Raw genomic sequence first — 19859 nt, forward strand, 5'->3', positions numbered from 1 at the left:
TACAGTCAATGTGAAGCTAGACTGTTTATGCTGGCTAACCTCCTACAGACAAGCGAGCCGGTCCAGCAAAAGGATTACAACACAACCACCAACTCCGTTTTCGAGCTTTTCCTGGAACCACAGCACCCCCCGCCCATCCTCAAGAACCCCAGGAAAAGCAGAGCCAGTGGTGGGGTATATGAACAAGAATCAAATGCATCCAGGCAGAAGCGTAGTCATCTTCGATGAGCGTCCAGACGTACAAATAACAATGACGACATGGGAAAGGGCGACAACGGGCCGAGCCGATGGGGCCCAAGAGCCTTTTAATGTATCCTCTCACTCGTCGACGGCGTACAACATTATCCTTCGCAGGAGTGTGGTCTGGTTGCGCAACAATGCTCGCACACCAAAGGTTCCTGACGGGGTGACATACAACAGGGAAATGGGAAGCGAAAAGCGTCAAGCCGTCCAAGCGTCAAGCAGAAAGTGAGATTAACAATCAACAATATGGGGTATCATAAGAAGCATTCGAAGTGCGGGTCGTATTGTAACTTTGCGTAGGGGTATCGCCGGGACGCGTGAATGTGGGCGACGGACGGGCCAGGGGAAATGGATCGAGTGAAAGCCATCTCAGATCTGGGGGGACAGGTTGTGGCTTGTGTTGTTGCTTCTTATCCACCCAAACATGCCGCCGCCCGTAGCTGCGGGGGCGGTGGTGGGGGACGTATCAACGACGGAGCGCAATTGTTGAGCCTCTCGGGGCTCGAGCAGCAGACTCTTGCGGTAGTGAGTCGCCTGCGCATTAGAGCCTGCTTTGTCCTTTTCCCTGACACGTTCAATCTCGGAATTGAGCCACTCTTGAAGGTGGGGCAATTCTGTCAGACGGTAAGGGATCTGGAACCGTTGGAGCTCACTAATGATCTTGGCCGTGCGAGTATGCTTGTCAAAATTGATGACAGTCAGGCCCGTGTCGCTGGTTTTGGTAGCCGGATTGCCCACGTCCACGAATGTGAGGTCGGTAAGAAACATGCCGAGAAAGGGTAAGCAGGGCGGTACCTGGTCGTGGAGCTGGGCGCGAAGAACTTTGTAATTCTGGTTGATATCCACACTGGCTTGCAGCGACTTGAGCATCTCTTTCCGCTTCACGCTGACGCTATCCCACGTTATTTTTAGGCGTTTGATGCTCGTGTCAGTGAGGGCACAGGTGATAGCCATGAGAGCATCGTAGTTATGGAGTAGTGAGCACTGGTTTGCGATTTTGATCCAGTGCTTGATGGCCAGAGCTCGTTTCTTGACCTCCTCATAGTACAAGATGCTGTCGGCGACGAGGTTCGACAGGCTGGTGGTGAATGATGACATCGCCTTGACATTGGGTGCACCGATGCCTCCGAGTTTAGTCCACTTTGAGCCGAGTAGTTCTTCAGGCGTGATTGAGCAAAAGAGCCCCATTTGCTTGATCGTCAGCTGCCGGGCCAGTTCGAGAGGATCAAAGTCCAGGATGGACGGGGAGCTGGACCCTGCTTTCCAGTTTGCTAACATGTTGAGCTGGCTTCTTGTTATGACGGGGGATGGAAGTGGCGTGTCGGCGGGGAGGTAGTGAGCGGTAGAGGTGCTCGCCTTTCCCATAGATGAGACGAGCCGCGGCACCAGGGTACCGCCGCTTAGCGATACCTTCTCGGCTAGCTCAAACAGCCGCTTGCCGGCTTGGGGAAGCGCAGCGGTAAGCTTTACCTCGGCAAACTCCTTGATCATGGGAAGTGCGTCGCGGTCCGTCTCGTCGCGCCAATGGGATTCCAACCAACCCTTGAAGACATTGTACGTCCTGAGCCGCACAGGTACCGCAACATGTGGGGCTTCCCCAGCGTAGTCGAAGCGGTCGATGAGAGCCTCCGCAAGGTTGACAGGGGTGCAGAAGAGCCGGAAGGTGAGATAAAAGGTCGATACAAACATAGCGTCAGGGGTCGATTCGTGGGTTGTGAGACGTTCTACTAGGGCGGCTAATGAACCACCAGTCACTTGCCCCTCCTTATTGAACATCAATTCATGGGCGTATGTCCTCTCGAGTAGTTTCGACTCGACATCGTCTACTTCCTCGGTCTGCGCCGAACTCTCAGCCACGCTCAGATTTGATATCGAGGGCTGATTTCTCGGGCCTTGCGTTATATCGGGAGTCGTTGCGCGAGTCGAGCTCTGGGAGACGATACTCGATTCGGAGTCTCGGCTGAGATAAGTCCTGCCGGAGCCGGAGCTCAAGGTAGTGATGCTCTCAGTCCGGAATGAATGGAATTCCGAGTCTTGCGTAGCGGAATGCTGTGTCGGACTGTAATTATCGGTTGATGGTGGCGACGTAGAGATCTTCGGAAGCTGCGTCAAGTCCCCGCGAACTGAAGAGGCTGTTGAAACCACACTGAAAGCAGTTGTGACGTGCGAGGATTGTTGTGCTGTTGGTCTGTTGGGATATGGCGCTGGCTGCTCTGTAACAGGCGAGGCAACTTGAGGAACTTCGGGAAGCGGCTTGTCAATCGAGAGAGTCGGCTCGGATGTGATTGCGGGCGCGGCCGTGGAGGTTACTGTCGAAACGCTGAGCGCTTCGGACGCGGTCGACTCGGCTATGCTTTCCAACTCGGAGCCATTAAACCTGTCCTTCTCTTCGGAAAAGCAGTCCAATGCGGAGAGATCGAAGTTGATACCTAGGTTGCCGCCGTCGAATTCGAACTCGAAATCGCCAATGCGTTCGATCACCCATCTTGCCTTTGCTACGCACTCCCCAGTAGCCTTGACGCATCCAGTCGCCGCCCCCAACAAGCGTCCGTTGTCCTGTGGCACGATTACGTCCTCTTCCACTTCCGGCCCGGGATTTGTGAGAATATCGCGTGCTGTGTGGACAAGACCCATGATGCGATCGTACATGGTGATTCGAGACTGCTCCAGAGCATCCATGCTCATTGAGGATTGAGCGCAGACAATATCAACCACAAACAGTAGTTCACCGCCCGAGGTAGCAGACTGCTTAATTGCCAGAGCGAGGCTAGGACGTGACTGAGACTGAAGCTGCAGCCGACCGATAAAGGAGCCTAGGTGTGAGAGGAAAATGTCATGGCATGTGTTGAGACGCTCAGAGACCAAGTTTTGTGGACGCAAGACGGATGAAAACCCCGCCAAGCTGACTCGGTGGGAAACGGTTGAGGACAATCGGTTTGTTTGCACCTGACTGCACTGGGACAATCGGCGGACATCTATGGTCTGCAGGTGAATTGAAGACAAACGGTCGTTCGCGGCTGTGGTGTCTTGTGCAACCTCACTCGCCGCAAGTGGCGCCGTGTCGGTTGCGTCGTTGTTTTCGCCCGATCGGGAGCCTGCGTCAGGAGTCGGTTCCTCAGTCGAGTCGAAGGCCGCCGATTCGGCAGGTGGCGTTAGCGGAGCATAGGCTTCCTCGAGCAGCGTTGTCAATATAGTCACTGTGGGTACCCGCAACTTCCGATCCTCGTCCAAGATATCCAGGAATCTCACTCCTTTAACGATGATTTTGAACGCTCTCAGAATCATCTCATCCACAATGTCATTAATGTCCTCCTGGCCGGGAATCCGCTGAGCATCCTGCAGTCTCTTTGCGGTCTTGACCAGAGACGACAACTCTGATAACAGCGATTTCCGGCTCCTTCGGAGTCCATCGTGTCGCTGAACGAGGGGTGATTCTCTTGTTAGACAGTCCGTCCGCTCCTGTGTGACATGTTAGAGTCCATGGCTCCGGGGGAGTGTTCCCGTGGCACAACCCACAAGTAGATAGCGGACGCCCGCAATGATACCCTTCATGAACTCCTGGCTGCCAAACGTCTCGTCGGTGACTGAGGTGCTTCGCATCAGGTCCCAAAAGTTAAGCAACGCCTTAAGCAAGCTCCTCATTTCTTCGGGATTGTAGGCATCGCAGTAGTTGGTAGGCAGCCATCCTCTCGCGCCAGTGAGCAACAGAGTGCCATCGGCCCAGCCGTTCGTATGGATAGAATGAACCAGGACAACATCACCCTCATTCAATGGAAGCGTTACCGTCGAGTCTGTCATAACAGGGCTCGGCTGAAAGGGGTAGAAGGCCCTCAAAAAGTTGTGAAAGACGGGTTCGCTGTCGGAGTGAACATTATGGTCCTCTTGCGCGCCATTGGGTGTGGCTGGCGGCGTCATTTGCGTGTCGGAAAAGCCATTAGAAGAAGAGTCGGCCTGATCTGAGCCCCTGCTGCGTGATGTCCCTCTTGATTTCTGTATCGTTAACGGAGCCACTTGCAAGCTCGTCCTCATGCCTCGGCCGCTCAGCGTTGCCATTGCCCTCGGACACTCCTTCACCCACCATAGGCCACGGATTTAGGGCTTAACTTGGATCAAAGCCCACGGCCGGTTGTCCGGGTCAGTCCTTTCCTGTAGCGCGGGGGTTCAGCCAGGATTCGACGCGTTTCCGGCGTGGTTCCCCTTCTGTTATTCAGCTGAAGAAATCAAGATCGACCTCCGCGCCCGCCAGGCGCCAACAGTCCGTGGGAACCAGAATGTTCCCGTTCGAATGCTAAGAAAGCTCGAGCGCCGTTCCTTTTTGTGTCGTTGACGGTAAGGTTATCCTCGAGACTAGAGCGTAACAGCGGTCAGCTTGACGCGGGGAGTTGGTTGTTTTGATACCGAGGCCAGGTGCCCATCAGAAGAATGTAGGGAGGGTGACATGCTTGGGACAGGCGCGTTCTAGGAATGCTAGAGGCATGGGAGGTGACCATGACGCAGAACACACAGTAGCCGCATGCCAGGGGGTGCCCTGTACCACTGGGTTTCGGCCATGGTGATCAAGGTCATAGCAAGACGGAGTACAAGAACTGTAGGTGAGGTCTTGGTGACGCACAAGCGACCGACGGCTCCATACCTTATTGTCGGCCAATTGATAGACGCGGGCGGCCAAGATTGAAGCGACCGGCTCGAATAGCTGGGTTGGAACTGCAGTCGTGAAGGGGAAGGACACAGAAACCTCAGCGCTGCTGGTTGTGCTCGGTGCAAAGACGTCGAGGCGTCTCCGACGATTCAATCGCCCCGGCTCCAGGTCAAACAAGCCGTAGCCGATCACCGGTTCTCGCAGAGGGGAGGATCCGGGCAATTGATATGGTTGTCCAGCTTTGCTTTTTGCTACGCATCTAGCAGGAGTAGTAGCATTGGTTGTCGAGTGTCAATGCCCGCTCTTCTCGCGACCTGTGCGACGAAACTGAACAAGGGGGCGACGGACAGCGATGTTTACACGTAGAGGCGCGGGAAGGGATAGCCCGCGATGCTCAGATGTCTGTCGGACAGATGGTGCGTTGCTCTGCAGTGAAGGTGGAGGTGGAGCATCCGACAATTCCTGAAGAGAATGGAAGGGAAACGACGAGACAAGCAGTCCAATGCTTCGCTGTGCAGTGTGCACCGACGCTGATGTTCAAGTTGCTCTCGCAACTGCAGTGGACCTCCCTCCCTTGGTCGCATTTTGGTGCCCTGCGTAGCTGCACTCGCGGTTCTGTGTGGCAGGGTTTCCTGCAGTATTTTTTTTCGATACCGTGTCTTGCCCGTTACAGGACGAAGTACCTAGGGATTGTGCATGTCGGCTCGTGCAGATGGCACCCAGCACACGGTCATTGCAGCGAATCAGAGCTCAGGAAGCCAACCGGGTCCCAGTGGGACATTGCCCCGGTTGAACTCTGCGTTATCGCACGGTACGGGGCTACTGTAGCTTGCCCAGGAAGGTGCGACGGGTTGAGTTAGCAGCGCCGCTTGTGTGCAGGCCATGGACCCGGGAGGGAGGCGCGAGACAGTCGAGAAACCTGGACGCAGATGCCTCAACACAGAGCGTCGAAGAGCATCCCTAGATCACAAGGCAAGCGACGGACAATACACGTGTACCTTAGGTACGGAGATAATTGTAGTTGCGCCGTCATTGACTGGATTTTGCTAACACCACACCGTACTCTGGCCAGCACCCCTTGTGTCTCGTGGTTCGATTTGACGTCTGACACATTGGAACCTGATTTGCTTTTGGTTGGCTTGAGCTCTGAACAAGAAGCACGGGCTTCGAGCACTGCTCTTGCGGGACAAATACGTGTACACATGTATTGACTGTATGTACAGTACAATACATACAGAGTAATAAAGCGTTCATTTTAGGGTCCAGAACGGGATGTCCGGAGGCACAGATATGGACTGAGCGAGAGACGCTAACGTTGATGGGTCTGTGCTCCCAACCTTAAGTGGCGCAAACCGTTGAAATTTCGAGATTGACACCACCTGCCGGCCGAAATATTTACCCAAATGCATTGTACGGAGGTAGTGCATGTATGTATGTACAGCTCTGCTCATCTCCATCCAGCGAATCCCATTGAATTCACAATGCGTAGGCAAACACTACGGGCATGTTGGGGTAAGTTGCTTCCCATAGAATGTCCAGCAGCCAGCCTCCTGGGTCGGTCCAAGAGGATCGAACCAGGAGTGTTTTGGGTGGCCCCTGTTTAACTTTGGGGTGCTTCGATGGGAGAAAATGGCCAGCCTCTGTCGCCATGGTCAGATCCGACGGTCACCTTGACTACACAGTCGCGTTAGTGTACCCTGTAGACATACATCATATGGAACTCATGATCGCCACTACCACTGCGAACACCTAGATGGACCACACGTGGACTTAGTGTACACTATGTGCGTTTTCACGGGTGCGCGCTGTATCCATCTTTCGTGCAGGAAAAGCAAGCTCTATGGGACGCCAATCGCACCGAAATGGGACTCGAGGCTGACTGCAGTCTGCAGTTCGGACCACGCTATGCATTGACATCACGTCCTAACAATGGAAGTGCCCCTGTCATGCCCAACGATGGATGCGCTCACCATCAAGGTCAAGGTCAAAAGTCGGGGTCCGGACTCGGAGGCTCGTAGAACCAACCAGGCGTTCCCACCAGGCGTTCCCGCATCCCCCACGCTGCAGGTCCAGATAAGATTCTCATCCGTATCCGGTATCCACCGACTCCTCGAAGGGAACCAATGCCCCCCTGAGGCCCCTATGCTTGGCGCCTCCGCACCAGGTCGCCGACGTTGGGTTGTTTCTAGTGTACACACTTTTTATTACCCACGCTGCCGACATTGTGAGCATCCGTTTCAATGCCGAATCCGGGTTTCTGTCTGCGGAGACAACCACTCTCAAGGTTCTCTCCCCGTATCGACACGTGAAATTGAGAAAATGACACAATTGTTGGTGTCGGCAGTTCGACACCGAGGGTTGTGGAGAAACAGGAGACCCTAGTAGCGCCGCAAAGCCACAAATGATGCTTCTTCCATCGCCCTCTCTTCGCTACACGTATCCGTCCCTCGTGCTGCGCTGCGAAGTAAAGATGATCGCCGTCTCTATGTATCGAAACCGGTTAGCGCAAGAGTCCACCGTCCATTGCATTCTGGCGCCCTCTGCTGACTGTGTGATCCGTAACTACACTGTGTACGCTCCAACACTTCTTCGCCTCACTACAAGAGAAAACAGGCGAGTTCAGCACGTGGCCGACCCAAAGACGCGGCTACTCGAGAGGAGAGTTTCCAGGAGCCATTTGCCACAGTACGAGTTACATACATACCTTGGCGGTTACTCGGCGAGGCTGAACCCGGCCCGGTGCGTAATTACATACCTGAGTTACAGTACAACAACCTTGCTCGAGGCTCAGTGGAGATTGTCTCAGGGAGCCGGATTCGAGATTTTGCGGCGTCGGGCCTGCGCCAGGCCACGCCCGATCGGGACGACAGTCTGAGAAACATTGGACGAAGCGTGAGGTGTTTCGCAAGAGAACAGTTGGGAAGAGAAAGGCCCGAAGGGGATGTTTCGCAGTGGCTTCGTACAACATTCATACCGGTACTCACGAAGTTCAATAACTGTCAGCTTTGGCTGTTCTGCCCAGACTAACGTACCCACGGACTGTGAAATACCCCTGTATGTACCTCCGTATGTACTGTACACTTACATACCCACGGAAGAGTCGAGACTGTTAACAAGTGGAGACAATATCGCGACATTTTAGCTGTTCTTTTAGCGCATTGAGGCGTGGTTTGATGCTGTCGGCATTCTCTCGGGAAGAAACACGCCAGTCATCAGTCGCTTTGCCGATTTGGTTTTGGGCATTTCTCTGGCTCCAAGCGCCTCCCTTTTCCTATCCACCTCAGTGCCTCGCAACTTGCAGGACAGATGGCATTCATGCTGTACAGTCCGAGAGCAACATTTCGGCGCCGCACAGCCTAGAAGCGGGGTCGGGGAAGTTTGCTGCTGGCACTGAGATGTCTGATTGTTGACTGAGAGAGCCTCATCGCTGTCACCAGTGACCACCACGTGCAGGCTATCCGTTTCGCTCCTTTCTCCGTTCCAGGCCCGCCTGGTGCCGATCATGGCCTGTCGATCGGCTGAATGGGCGCCTACAGGAAGCTCACCTCAACAGATGGGATATCTGTTTCGCTGAATGCTACACTACTTACATACTTACACTTGACTCCCGCGTTCCCGTCACAGCAGCTTTCACAATCACCCGACAGGACGGTTTGGCGATCCCTTCTGCATATCACGGCACACGACATATCGGCATCTCTGTGAGTGGTCGTTGTGGTAAATGGCAGAATCACAGAGAGCTGCCGTTCCAGACTTCCAGTGCACGGGGATAGTCACCATTATTGTTTTCCACTCCCAGATGCTTTGCTCATGCCGACATTACCTATGTTGATATCCCCTTGGTCAAACTGAACCACCACTACTCATTAGTGTAGATAGGATGGAGGAGTTCCAGGTTGATGAAACTTCTGGAGGGTTTTTTAGATAATATCCAAAAGACTGTCAGTCCGATCTCCCGCCTACCGCCTCACGGTTGTCCTTATTCACCTGAATACCGAGACTGTGTCCAACTCAAGGCCGTTTAACACTTCCATATACTCTGTACCTCAACCTTGGTTCCCCCAACTATTCCCTCCATTATTCCAAAGTGGAGAAGACGGCGTGATCTGCTTCATTCGTTCCATTGCGGCGTCGATGGCAGCCTGGTCTACGGGCTCCCCTTGAGTGGCACGGAAGTTTGCCAACAGTATTTCTTGTTCGTCGTAAAGCTCCGGCCAATCAACTGAAGATGAGACGCAGTGGCGCGGTTTGAGACCTTCATTTGGCTCACGCTCATGGCGGTCGCGAAAAATATGGTAGCGGGTCATCGAGTCCCATGGATCATATCGCCATCTGTTCTCTCGTGTAGGATGCATGGGAATCGGGCAATCAGAGCCGTCCGATGGCCCTAAGAGAAAGCTAATCAAGGCATCGTATTGTTTGGGTGTAGGCGGGTAGATGGTGCGAGGGCCCTTAAAGCGTGCTGGATGCAGAAACACATCCCTACACTGCGAGGAGTAAGAATACAAGCGTCGGAGCTTCAGGATCGGCATGACGAACTGACCTCAGTGCCCAACTCGCCGCGGTCAAAGATGACAACACCGCCGAATATCTTCGCTTCGGCCCAATAGCCGACGATATCGGCTATCCCGTCAGGGTACTGATGATGGGCTAGATAGCTGCGGTGGTAGAAAGGGGTCGGGGCGATAAATTCACCAGGCCTTGGAGGCTTAGTACGGTGGGAATCTCGCCATTCCTCGTACAAGCTATGCTTATGCACGCCATCATCGAGGTTATAAAGATGGACTGCGATTTGGTGGCAAGATACGGCCAAGAAGTTCAATGAGCCTCAGCTCGAACGTTTTGGTTCCGGGATGAGTGTTTTGGAAAGCGTTGAGGAGCTATGCAAAGGTATTAGAATCAACACAATGGTAGGGCATACAGAAGATTGCGACTTGCCGCGGTGGGAAATGTCAAGGATAAGGGGTCAACTGTGTCCCTGAAATCCCTTGTCCTTCTAAGAACACCAGGACATAGCGAGGTATGATTCAGTTCAAAGACCGGGTTTCCTCTCTTGAAAATGTGGAATTCAAGAAAGGACGATTCGGTTGGGAGGCCATCGAGGATCTCCGAATAGGCAAACTCTGCGACGTGTGTCGACAAAATCCTTGCCAGCGACTGCTTAAATGGGCCGGCATGGTCACTGTCTAGAAGCGGCAGATTACCGGCGTTTGGGGAGCTGCCCATGGCTACAAGCGAAGAGTAAGAAGGAGAACTCAAGCACGATGATGTATACTAGTACCTTCAGGTTGTTCAGGCATTGACCTCGAAGAGCAGGCAGCAAGCACCTGACTGATCATTCACCGGATTGGTGGAGATGCGCCTAGCCAGATACAGGTAACGGTCATGGTCTTACTTTTGTACCAGCTTAGCCGACGTCCTGCCATTGATGAGAGTGATGCACGTCACAGTTTCCATCATTTCGGACTTCGGAGACCGCAAGACCGCCGCTTCTCGTGCCTTCAATTTCTCAAGCTGACACGGGCTCTGTCCCACGCTGCGTTACGTTGCATAACTACTCCGTACAAAAATCCGGGCCAATTCCAAGGCTCTGTTCCTCACCAAGCGACCTGCGCAATTGACTGCTCGCTTTTTACCCATAACCATCACGCTGGTACAGTAGCTTGTGGCGAGAGTCAATGATGGTGCATCATGTGAAGTTAGTGGCATTGAGATTTGAAACTGCCACGGGGAGAGAGAGGAGAGAGGGATGGAAGAAGGAGGAAGGGGGGGTTTATACTGGCGCGAAGCAGTAAGGCCAGGCTGGACTTACCTCCATTTGTGGGCATTGAGGCTGGATAACGGCAAGAGCGAGCGCTCCAGTCCACCTCTGGAGCTGGTAATTGCCTACATTAAGTAGGTAGATAGGTAAATAAGGTAGTGATAAAGGAAGCCGCCTCGTGTCCGGTACCTGAATTAGCAAAGTTATGAGCCATTCAAGTTTGGGCACGCGCTCTTCGGATCACAACACTCTTGTTCTATTACGGATCCTTGATCAATCGAGACATTTCCGGCTTTCGGCGCCGGAGCGGGGCCTTGACGCGAGCTCCACTCCGACCGTTTCCGGGATTTGTCCGGGCTTGGGCCTTGGGGTGTGAAGGGGGGCGGGAAGTGCTCAGCGGGCTTCCATCGGCTTCAACCACCGGTCGTGATCGTTTGGATGTTCCGGGAAGGACAAGTACCTACCTAAGGTTGATCATACCTGGTTCTGAAAGCGATTTGCAACCGTCGCGAATCATTAAGTAAGGCCGACATTGTTAACAGCACTTTGAGTCCGTATATCATAGGAGCAAGATGTTTGACTGTTTGACTGGGTGATGTCAACGGCGCAGCCCATCTCTTGCATTTATTTGCCATTTGCACTTCGAGACGGGCCAATTGCACTCGGATGGAGGTGAGGCAGACTGCGATGGCTTTCTTTTTCGTCATTCACCTGGCACACTCGGACCATCGTGCCACCCGACAATAGAGCGTTTCACGGCAAGGGCAGAGAGTGTCAGAGCTCGCAGCTGCCCCTCTCTTCCTCATCGAAAAAGTAACCTCGCTTGAAGTGAGCTATACTTTTTTCACCCCCTATTGCTGTCCGTGCGCCCGATATCTCGGGCCAAGGATGGGGGTTCGCACATCGCTCGATATTATTATCAGTGTGATACACCAATGGAGGCAGGTACTACGAAGTATTTGTTTGCTTTTCGCTTGAAAATGAACATGTAACGTAGGTGGTAGGTAAGGTATGTATGTACCTGGCAACACCCAACTTAAGTCCGACGGGTACACTACAACCAGCACAGGTATTCAGGGGCAGCATCTGTCCCATTCAATCCACTCAACTGATGGTTTCTTTTTGACCTGATTTGTTAACCAAGGAAAACCGCTCCTGGAGAGCGTCTGCCCCACCCATCCATCCATGATCCAACTCAAGGTTCGGAACGGACGGGATCTCGCCCGTCCCGTGGACGCCAGATGGCAGAATGCAACCCCCATCTAGTTAACTTATACTAGGGATGTACATACATAGTGTAGATTGAGCACCGTGGGATAACCATAAGCGGGAAATACATTTGTGATGTGATGGGAGCACGGTTCCTGCATCATCTTTCCCGCCGCGGTCTGAGCCGAGCCAACAAGTTCCTCTCTCGTCCCGAATCTCCAATAAGGGAAAAATATACATGCCCAGCCAACATGTGCAGACCATTAACATGCGGGGAATCGAGTAAGGTACGTGGTCTGGTTTAATCGATCTTGTCCCGCAAGTATCACATCCGTCCCCTTTCTCTTCCTTACCTGAGATTCCCTCCTTCATCCGCAAACGGCCGCTCCTCGTTTGACTTTCCACATTCAGCCAATGTGTTGGCCAGCGTCGATCTTAGGGCGTCACAGTAATTGCCAGAGGTAACGTTAAGCGGGCTGCGTCAGTGGCAAGAACAGAGAACGAGGGGGGGATGGTTGTCTAATACGATAATGAGTGTGAGCCTGGGCCGGTAGAGTAGGAGGTGTTGTACATGTAAGCGAAGACTGAAAGACGACAAGCACGGTTACTGGTTTAGATCGGTACCGACGTACATGAAGGCAGTCTTCATGCTGCTGCGTTGCTTTGAAGGACTTTGAACGTGCATCTCGAAGTGGTACTGTAAAGAGCTAAAGATAAGTACTAGTAGGTAGGTACCTAGCAGAGAGAGGGACCCCGGACCCCCGGGGTCTCTGATACTTGGGTCTGGCTCTTGACATCAAGTTCGATGCAAGCGAGGAGGACGCTAATGACAACATCATGTCAACATGTGTCCTATAGGAACACCTGCTTGTAGCAATGCTTCATCATGCTGTTACTGGTTTCCTAGTCGCTTGCATGATCTCGAAGTCAATGTCAAGCTGAACTCAGTAAAGATGCTAGTAGTCTCAGAGACTCGTCCTCTCCCTACTATCAAGTAGTGAATATAGAGATCTCTACGACTATATAACTCACATTGCAAATATGCTCTTCTACTAAATCGATGCACGACTTCTACGGCCGAGGTGAATAGGTACGACTTCTCACCAGAGATGCCCCTCTAGCTTGGACATCAATGATGCTGTGCTGCTATGCCACGGGGCAGGCTAGACCAAAGTGATCTGCTCCGCTCTCCACCGCCCGTCCCAGAATGCCTCTCCGTCCATAAACCCGTGCAGATAACCTTCTCCAACTAGCCAATACTTGCCATTCGCAGCCTTGCGGAGGACATGTGGCACTTTGGCTCCTTGGAAAATGCACACCAGGTCGCCCGCCGCTGAGTCCGGCGGGACCAGCGTCATGAATCCCCTCCTCGTGACGGCAAACTGCCGTCGCAACACCGTACTCCCGAGCAGCAACCCTATCCGTTTCTCGTTGATTGCAACCAACGCTGACTTGTCGCCTTCCAATGCCTTGTGGAAGGCTTGGACCTGGTCGTCTGACATGGCTATGTGTTCGCCGCCCTCCAAGAACCCGTCCAGCATGAACGCGTACATAAGCACAACACGTTTCAACGTGCTGTCCTCGATGTTTCTGAAGTCGAATGCTCGTACGTACAGCTCCTCCATTGCCTTTGTGAGCTCGAGGGCTTGTGTACTGCTGCCCGTCCCGCCCCCGCCGCTCCTGAAAAGAGCGTTGTGGAGCTCGTTGCGTGCCCAGTAGGGCAGATTGGTGACGGCTGCAAGTTCGCAGAACAGTTTTTCACGATCGTTGAGAAGCTCCGGAGTGACATAGTCGCGGATGGTGCCTACTTCTTCGGGGATTTGCAGGAGTTTCTCCAAGGTATTGATCGTGTCCTCGGCCGACACCCCGGGATTTTTCGCGCTCTGCATCGCGGGGATTTGGAGTGCGGCAAGGAGCTCCGGATTAGAAGCAGCACCTGGTCCCTCCAAAATGGCCTTCCAATGTCGTTCGTTGCTGTCCATGAATGCCTTCAGGTAGTTGCCATGCGCTGGGTCTGCAGGGTAGGACGCGAGCGATTTGTTGCCGAGGCACGTCCGCCAAAACGCTTCCCATCGCGACTGGCCGTTGAAGTATGTCTGCGCGCATCGTGATTCGATAAGGCTCTGCGCCTCTCGCAGGCGAGCCACATCGTGGAGCATCAGCTCCGCTGCTTTTTTCTCCTCGCGAGAGCCAATCTCGCCGAGCCCTCTGAATTGGCTTATGTCTCCGGGTCTAAGCTCAGTGATGGCGCTAATCTCATCAATCAATATGCCACGAATGGCAACCTCATTGCTAGTCTGAATGTCTGAGAAGGACGGCCTGAGTCCGCCACCCGCCACGTACGGTGCGTAGGAATAAAGGGAACGGGGCATCGGAGGGTCGAGTTGAGAAATCAGTTGAAAATCAGGGATCCAACTCGGCCAGTCAGGACTTTCCCTTGCTCGAGCAATTCCGGCCATGGATAGTATCATCAGGGACGTGGGCTGGGCCATGGAGTGCAGTGTTGTTTCCTTGAAAACATCAAGCGTGGGTCTTTTATAATCCGGCACGAGGGCATGGTCCTTCACAGCTGTGCTGATACCATGAAAGGCAAAAACGTGGTCTAGCCCGAGTGTTGCTTGGGAGATGCTGAAATTGATTAAGATCTGGTCTAGAGGCCACTTGATGCCTGCTTGGTAGTCCGCTCGCAACCTCTCGATTGACTGGATTTGATGAATGGCTCGGAATGGCGGCGTCGCCATGCCCTCGGACTGGTCCAGTTTCTGCAGCAGACCACTGGCAGACTCGTCCTTGAGCGAGCTGACGATGGGTGCAAACAATCCCCAGTCGAACCACCTACCGCCGTAGAAGATGTCGACCTGGTGCGATACCACAATCTCCTGCACAATCCACACGCGCGACCAGTAGGGATTCTCAAGCATCCGCTTCAGGGCCGCCCACTTGGGGTTACCGTCTCTGATTCTCTTCAACCCGAATTGAGCGACAGTGACATCGAGATCGGACCGTCCGTTACCATTCTCGGCCATCATATCCATCAAGAAAATATAAGCGAAACAGGCCGCCGCCCAGGCGTCCGTCGCTTTGTCGAGCCAGATGAAGGTCCGTGTCACCCTGTCGTAAATGTCCCGCATCAGGCCGGCCTGCTGGTTCTTGTCGTCCTTGTCGTCTTGGTTGATGCAAATAGCATCGATCCACATCAGCCGCGTCCGCCAGACTGACGCCCGTCCCCAAAGGATGTCGTAGGCGCTCGCAGGGATTGGTAGTACCTTCCCATCAATCTCGACGATCCTCGTCCTTTCACCGCTTCCCCACCGGTACGAGACGGCCTCATAGCTGGCGGGATTGTCTGTATCGAGCTGATAGTTAACAAGCGAGAAGCTCAATCCGAAAAGCCGAGGCTGGATCTTGAGCAAACGGATTGTCCTTGGCGATGTAATCTTTTGGTACCGGTAGAGCGGAGCATTGGGTTCGAGACGCCGCCTCAAAGCCGTCGACTTGATCCAGATGGGGTACATCCGACGTACCGCCACAAGAGCAACCAGTCTCCAGTCGTATCGGAAATAGACAGCGGCCGCGGCCATTACCCACGAGGTAAGATCCCGTCTCCAAAGTCCTGAAAGCACGAGTGGAATGGTCTCGGCCCATGCCCACTTGAAGGCCAACACTGCCGGCTTGTAGACGTAGTGGCTGTATGTAGGGTTGAGCAGCATTCCAAGGGCAGCAGGCACAAGATACGCAGCGACCGTACTGATCCCTTTCCCAGGGGAAAACAACCCGAAATCTCTGCGCAGCGTAGGACCATCGCGGACCGCCGCTGTGCAGATGGCTAGAAGAGCGGCCCGAATATTCGGCTGGCTCCAAACGAACAATCCCTGAGCTCCAAGATACAACCCTAGCGAGACGGCGGAAGGAAGGGTGTAGATGCGATCGACCATGGACAAGAATCCCATGGAGCCCAGGACCTCCAGACATGATGTAGCGAACGCCGTCCACAACGTCGTCAACGGCACAGGCCGAGATACGCCATCTCCTTCGGTCGACGGCGACATGATTGACGTCGTCGAGTCCAAGATATTCTGTCCGGCTGGCTGATGGAGAATCGCAGACAAGTTTCGCGACGCAGCAATCAATCATCGATTCATCATCGAGCATTCGTTTGCTTTGAGCTCGGAGTGGGGTAAAGCGAAATCAATCATGTCCGTTAGAGCCTGAATAGAATCTCTTAGAAGAGTAGAAATCGCATCGATAGCGCGTCTCGGTGCGCCACCAATCTTCAGCCGCACTCCACGGCTGTGCGTTGCGTGGGAGTACTTCCCATCAACTACTCGCTAGCGCCAGCACGAAGAATCTTCTCAGTTAGCTAAGATATGTTGTTAGCTGAATCCTCAAGTATCACATCAAGAAAGGAAGATACCTCAGTAACCAGCTGCCCAATGCCGGCCTCCCCCAAGTCCTTCCCAAGGTCAAGGTATTCATGTCGCAACGCTCGAAATAGACAGGAATTTGTTTCACGACGGGATGAAAGCTGGGGAATCTGGGAATGGCTCTGGGACCAGAAATCGCTATAGTGTCGGTCTGACAAAGCAGACACGAACAACGGGGCCTGCTTGGCCTGTGGTATTAAAAGAATTGCAACGATTATACGCAACCATGATCCGTGCAGTTACTCCCCAGATACCACCCAGTCATTTACAGCATACGCCTCGAAATCAAACCGTCTCCTCCTTCGTAACCTTGTCCATAGTAACTGCCGTGGGCGCCACGTCTTCAACAGTCTCATCGCTGAACTTGAGATCCTCCTCGAGCGAGACCGTGTCCTTGATCCTGAGCCAGATGACCGGGGCGGCAATGACGAGGGCGGCGCCAAGAAGGCCCCACTGCGCGAAGGTCGATAAATATTAGTATTGAGCTGCCTTCCATGGAATAGATGCGGACAAACAACATACCGTGGCACCAAACATGGTGTTGAAGGGCGTCTTCAAGCCGTCCAATCTCCAGAACACAGCAGCGCCAGCCGACTGGATGCCCTTGTAGAAACCGGTAAGGTTGGCGGCCTTGCGGCCCGAGTTGCTCAGCGCCCCCATGTACCTGGCGCAGAGCTGTCAGTTACCTGCCGACGCTACCGCAGAGAAAAGAGCTACATACCAGTAGATGCAAGTCTGCCACGCGGCATCGAAAAAGCCGTAGAACATGTACAGGAACATAGGCCCGATGTACAGCTCGCCGCCCATCGACCAGTCGACCGTCTGGTAGCCCGAATTCTTGTCTTCGGTAATCTCACGAGGGACCTGCTTCACCTGCCAGGCCCAGCCGCCGCCCCAGATGACAAAGGTCAAGCAGAACAGCGCTGCGAAGCTGGCCTTGGCGCGGATAGAGCGGCGCAGCCCCTTGAAGTCGAGGGCATAGCCGAAGGCAAGGGAGCCGAGGATCTGGCTCAACCAGTACAGTGTGTTGTTGAGGGCGCGGGTCCGGGTGTTGAAGTGAGCGGCGTTCATATCGTTCGTCTGATAAGTGTAGAAGACGTTGGAGGCGAAGAACATGGGGAACAGCAGCACAATCCAGGGTGACTGAGTGATCGTCTGAAAAAGACCCACGAGCTCGGTCTTCCAGCTCGGGTTCTTCATCAGGATGACCTTGCTGCCGTCGCTCCGGCGAATACTGTCCGCGTTGCAAAGGGTCAAGGATAGTAGGGCGCCGAGAACCATCAGCACTAGGAAGCCGATATAGGTGCCGTCGGTGACGGTGGAGCTGCCGGTGGCGTTGATGTTCTGGCCGAGCGGCACCAATGAACCTATCACTGCACCAAGGTTGAAGATCACCCAGAAGTACGAAATGTACCGCCCCTTCTTGTCCTCCGGCGGGTAGCTCATCATGATGGCTCCCTGGGCCGTCCACAGCAGACCGGCGCAGATGCCGAGGAAGGCTCCAGCGAAGACAACAAAGCCGTGGTTTTGGTTGTGGTTGTAAGAGAGGAAGCTGGCGGCATAGACGCTGTATCCGAGACCGCCAAAGGCGAGGGTGGCCTTGACGCCAAGCATGTTGGCGAGAGTGCCGGAGAAGAAGCCGACCACGGCGAAGGTCGAGTACAGGGCGGTGTTGGCGTCATTCTGGGCGGTTGCATCCACCTGGCCGCCGCCGCCGAGACCAGTCAAGGCATTGAACATGCCGGGGCAGAGAAAGCAGACGAAGGCGACCATGATGAGTTGGACGATGGGCGATGCGAACCAAACTTCCTTCTTGCCGATCTTGACTCCTTTGTACATCCATCCTTCGGGACGCGGTGCCGGCTCGACGGGAGCTGCGACGGGACTCACGGGAGAGGTGAGCTCCGCGGCCGGAGCTGCCTTTTCGTCGGCCATTGTGGAATTGGTTTCGCCGAGGGGTAGGCGCGTGTCAGGGTTCGTATCAAATTGGTCTCGATTAAGATCTGGGGAAACCTCCAAGCACTGGGCGGCCGACAAGAGAAAAGAAAACGGGGCGCGAGAGAAGGAGAGATGAGACGATGTCGGAAAATGATCAATGGCAGTCAAACTGTCAATTATTATTGCCTGTCGCCGGCACTTTTGGCGCCGCACGGCTAATAAAGATTGGTTGGGGTGCAGCGCACTAAGGGTGTAGCGTACCGGTCGTTTTCACTGCTTTTGAGTTTTGATGCGATGACTTGAGTAAACGGGGCGGCGCGGATGTAACGCTACCGCGACAGGGTGCGGAGGAACGAGCGGGCCTTTTTAGGTTGCAACGCTGGTTCCTATTCGCAGCTCGTTATCGCCTCCAATGTGGTTGAACTTTTGAATTTTGAACATTAGCTGCCCAGGCCCTCAAGTTTGCACAAGCTGATTGCAGTGATAGGGACGTTATGGAATGGAGTGGTTGCACCGCTCCCCAAACGACCTGAGAGATGGCGGGAGCAACTCAAGTCAGATGTGAACGCGCTCCCGAGCTAACGTACCTACTGTACTGCAGAGAGCGCATACAGCTTAGAACTGGCACCTTCGTATCTGACTGTCCTAAAAATCCAGTCTGCCAATTGACCGTTCAGTGGGAAGGAAAGGTCACGGCTATCGCTGCGATAAGATGTCTGGTTGGCACCGGACCGAATGCACCCAGGGAAGCAACCAGTTGATTGGCACCCTATGAATGGGTCTTTCCCCGCCGACGTTTGGCGCGCCGCATGAAAGAGCGACGGTGATTGGCTCAGACCTCGCTGGGAGTTCTGTTTTGGAAGGAGCTGGGACAAGCACGAGAACAAGCTCTTGCCATCAACCTCCCCACCATCCTCAAGCCAAGCCCGCCGTGCAGCGCGGAGGTCCCATTCCCCGCCCGAAGGAACGGTGTGGGCCAGGTCTCGACCATGTAACGTTTCCTGCCGGATAAGATTACACTTCTATCGGCAACCAGCGTTGCGATAATCTGGACGGAACGAACAGCAAAGAAAAACGACAATCGCACGTCCAAACCACAGATCTGGTCAAGTGAGCTGCAACCTGGAAGCGCCTTGAACTGCTTCCCCACATCGCTTTCCGAGTACCAGGTCTTTCGCGATCCATGTCATGTTACCCGGCCATCGACCAGTCGATGGTGCTGCAAGGGCGTGTTCTGATGGACATCTTGGGCACGTGTGCACATCCAGGTTGGCGCTGTCTCGCATCTCACTCCAAACCAGCGCCTTGGTGTAACCGTCCATCTCGAGGAATTGGTGGCTAGCGCTGAAATATCACCGTCGCGACCTTCGGAAAGCAACTATGCAACTAGGTATAACTTTAGGTAACACATGCATTTTCGGGAATCTCAATGCCATCTGTCGACTGCTAGAAGCGCTCACGTGACTGCAGTATTCTCCAGATACCGGTACCCTTAAGAGTCGCCTCGTACGGATCGCACAAGGGCAGCATTGCCTCGAGAGTGAGTTGCACTCTGCAGCGGCCAATGTGACACCGTTCCCCTGAGCCATCGCCGTGCCAGCTCTGCAGTCCTTGGTACGATATCCTCAGGACCACATGGGCAGAT

At 54.0% G+C, this 19859-nt stretch overlaps 6 protein-coding genes across 6 annotated transcripts; 1 reads left to right on the forward strand and 5 right to left on the reverse strand.

The window, feature by feature from the left end:
* Positions 1 to 612: 612 nt before the first annotated feature.
* On the reverse strand, positions 613 to 4296 carry N656DRAFT_702901 (ras GEF; the record flags this gene model as incomplete). Its single annotated transcript, XM_064811062.1, has 2 exons — positions 613 to 3699; positions 3760 to 4296. 2 exons carry the CDS (start codon positions 4294 to 4296, stop codon positions 613 to 615), a joined length of 3624 nt encoding a protein of 1207 aa, XP_064673098.1.
* A 2323-nt stretch (positions 4297 to 6619) lies between these two features.
* N656DRAFT_775417 (uncharacterized protein) lies at positions 6620 to 7456 on the forward strand. The gene has a single exon (XM_064814440.1). The coding sequence runs from the start codon at positions 6812 to 6814 to the stop codon at positions 7262 to 7264; it is 453 nt and encodes a 150-aa protein (XP_064673099.1). The 5' UTR covers positions 6620 to 6811; the 3' UTR covers positions 7265 to 7456.
* A 1472-nt stretch (positions 7457 to 8928) lies between these two features.
* Positions 8929 to 10108, reverse strand: N656DRAFT_834716 (uncharacterized protein; the record flags this gene model as incomplete). Its single annotated transcript, XM_064818730.1, has 4 exons — positions 8929 to 9104; positions 9138 to 9369; positions 9426 to 9667; positions 9817 to 10108. The coding sequence occupies 4 exons, from the start codon at positions 10106 to 10108 to the stop codon at positions 8929 to 8931; spliced, it is 942 nt and encodes a 313-aa protein (XP_064673100.1).
* A 955-nt stretch (positions 10109 to 11063) lies between these two features.
* On the reverse strand, positions 11064 to 11480 carry N656DRAFT_383648 (uncharacterized protein). Its single transcript, XM_064809467.1, has one exon. The coding sequence runs from the start codon at positions 11348 to 11350 to the stop codon at positions 11108 to 11110; it is 243 nt and encodes an 80-aa protein (XP_064673101.1). The 5' UTR covers positions 11351 to 11480; the 3' UTR covers positions 11064 to 11107.
* Positions 11481 to 13015: 1535 nt separating this feature from the next.
* On the reverse strand, positions 13016 to 15802 carry N656DRAFT_795261 (uncharacterized protein; the record flags this gene model as incomplete). Its single annotated transcript, XM_064817393.1, has 1 exon — positions 13016 to 15802. One exon carries the CDS (start codon positions 15800 to 15802, stop codon positions 13016 to 13018), a length of 2787 nt encoding a protein of 928 aa, XP_064673102.1.
* A 402-nt stretch (positions 15803 to 16204) lies between these two features.
* N656DRAFT_383891 (MFS general substrate transporter) lies at positions 16205 to 18480 on the reverse strand. Its single transcript, XM_064809468.1, has 4 exons — positions 16998 to 18480; positions 16799 to 16940; positions 16267 to 16729; positions 16205 to 16212 (listed from the first exon to the last, which is right to left on the reverse strand). Exons 1-3 carry the CDS (start codon positions 18209 to 18211, stop codon positions 16562 to 16564), a joined length of 1524 nt encoding a protein of 507 aa, XP_064673103.1. The 5' UTR covers positions 18212 to 18480; the 3' UTR covers positions 16205 to 16212; positions 16267 to 16561.
* Positions 18481 to 19859: the final 1379 nt, after the last annotated feature.

Source organism: Canariomyces notabilis, assembly GCF_033297395.1.
Source record: "Canariomyces notabilis strain CBS 508.74 unplaced genomic scaffold N656scaffold_3, whole genome shotgun sequence".
Lineage (NCBI taxonomy): Eukaryota > Fungi > Ascomycota > Sordariomycetes > Sordariales > Chaetomiaceae > Canariomyces > Canariomyces notabilis.

Bases quoted from the DNA above. Each gene is read 5' to 3' on its own strand.
- N656DRAFT_775417 (XM_064814440.1), top strand. From the start codon at position 6,812: ATGGAAGTGCCCCTGTCATGCCCAACGATGGATGCGCTCACCATCAAG.
- N656DRAFT_383648 (XM_064809467.1), bottom strand. From the start codon at position 11,350: ATGACGAAAAAGAAAGCCATCGCAGTCTGCCTCACCTCCATCCGAGTG.
- N656DRAFT_383891 (XM_064809468.1), bottom strand. From the start codon at position 18,211: ATGGCCGACGAAAAGGCAGCTCCGGCCGCGGAGCTCACCTCTCCCGTG. The intron at 16,941-16,997 runs GTATGTAGCTCT...GCTCTGCGCCAG, and splicing joins TGGCAGACTTGCATCTACTG to GTACATGGGGGCGCTGAGCA. The intron at 16,730-16,798 runs GTATGTTGTTTG...ACCTTCGCGCAG, and splicing joins ACACCATGTTTGGTGCCACG to TGGGGCCTTCTTGGCGCCGC.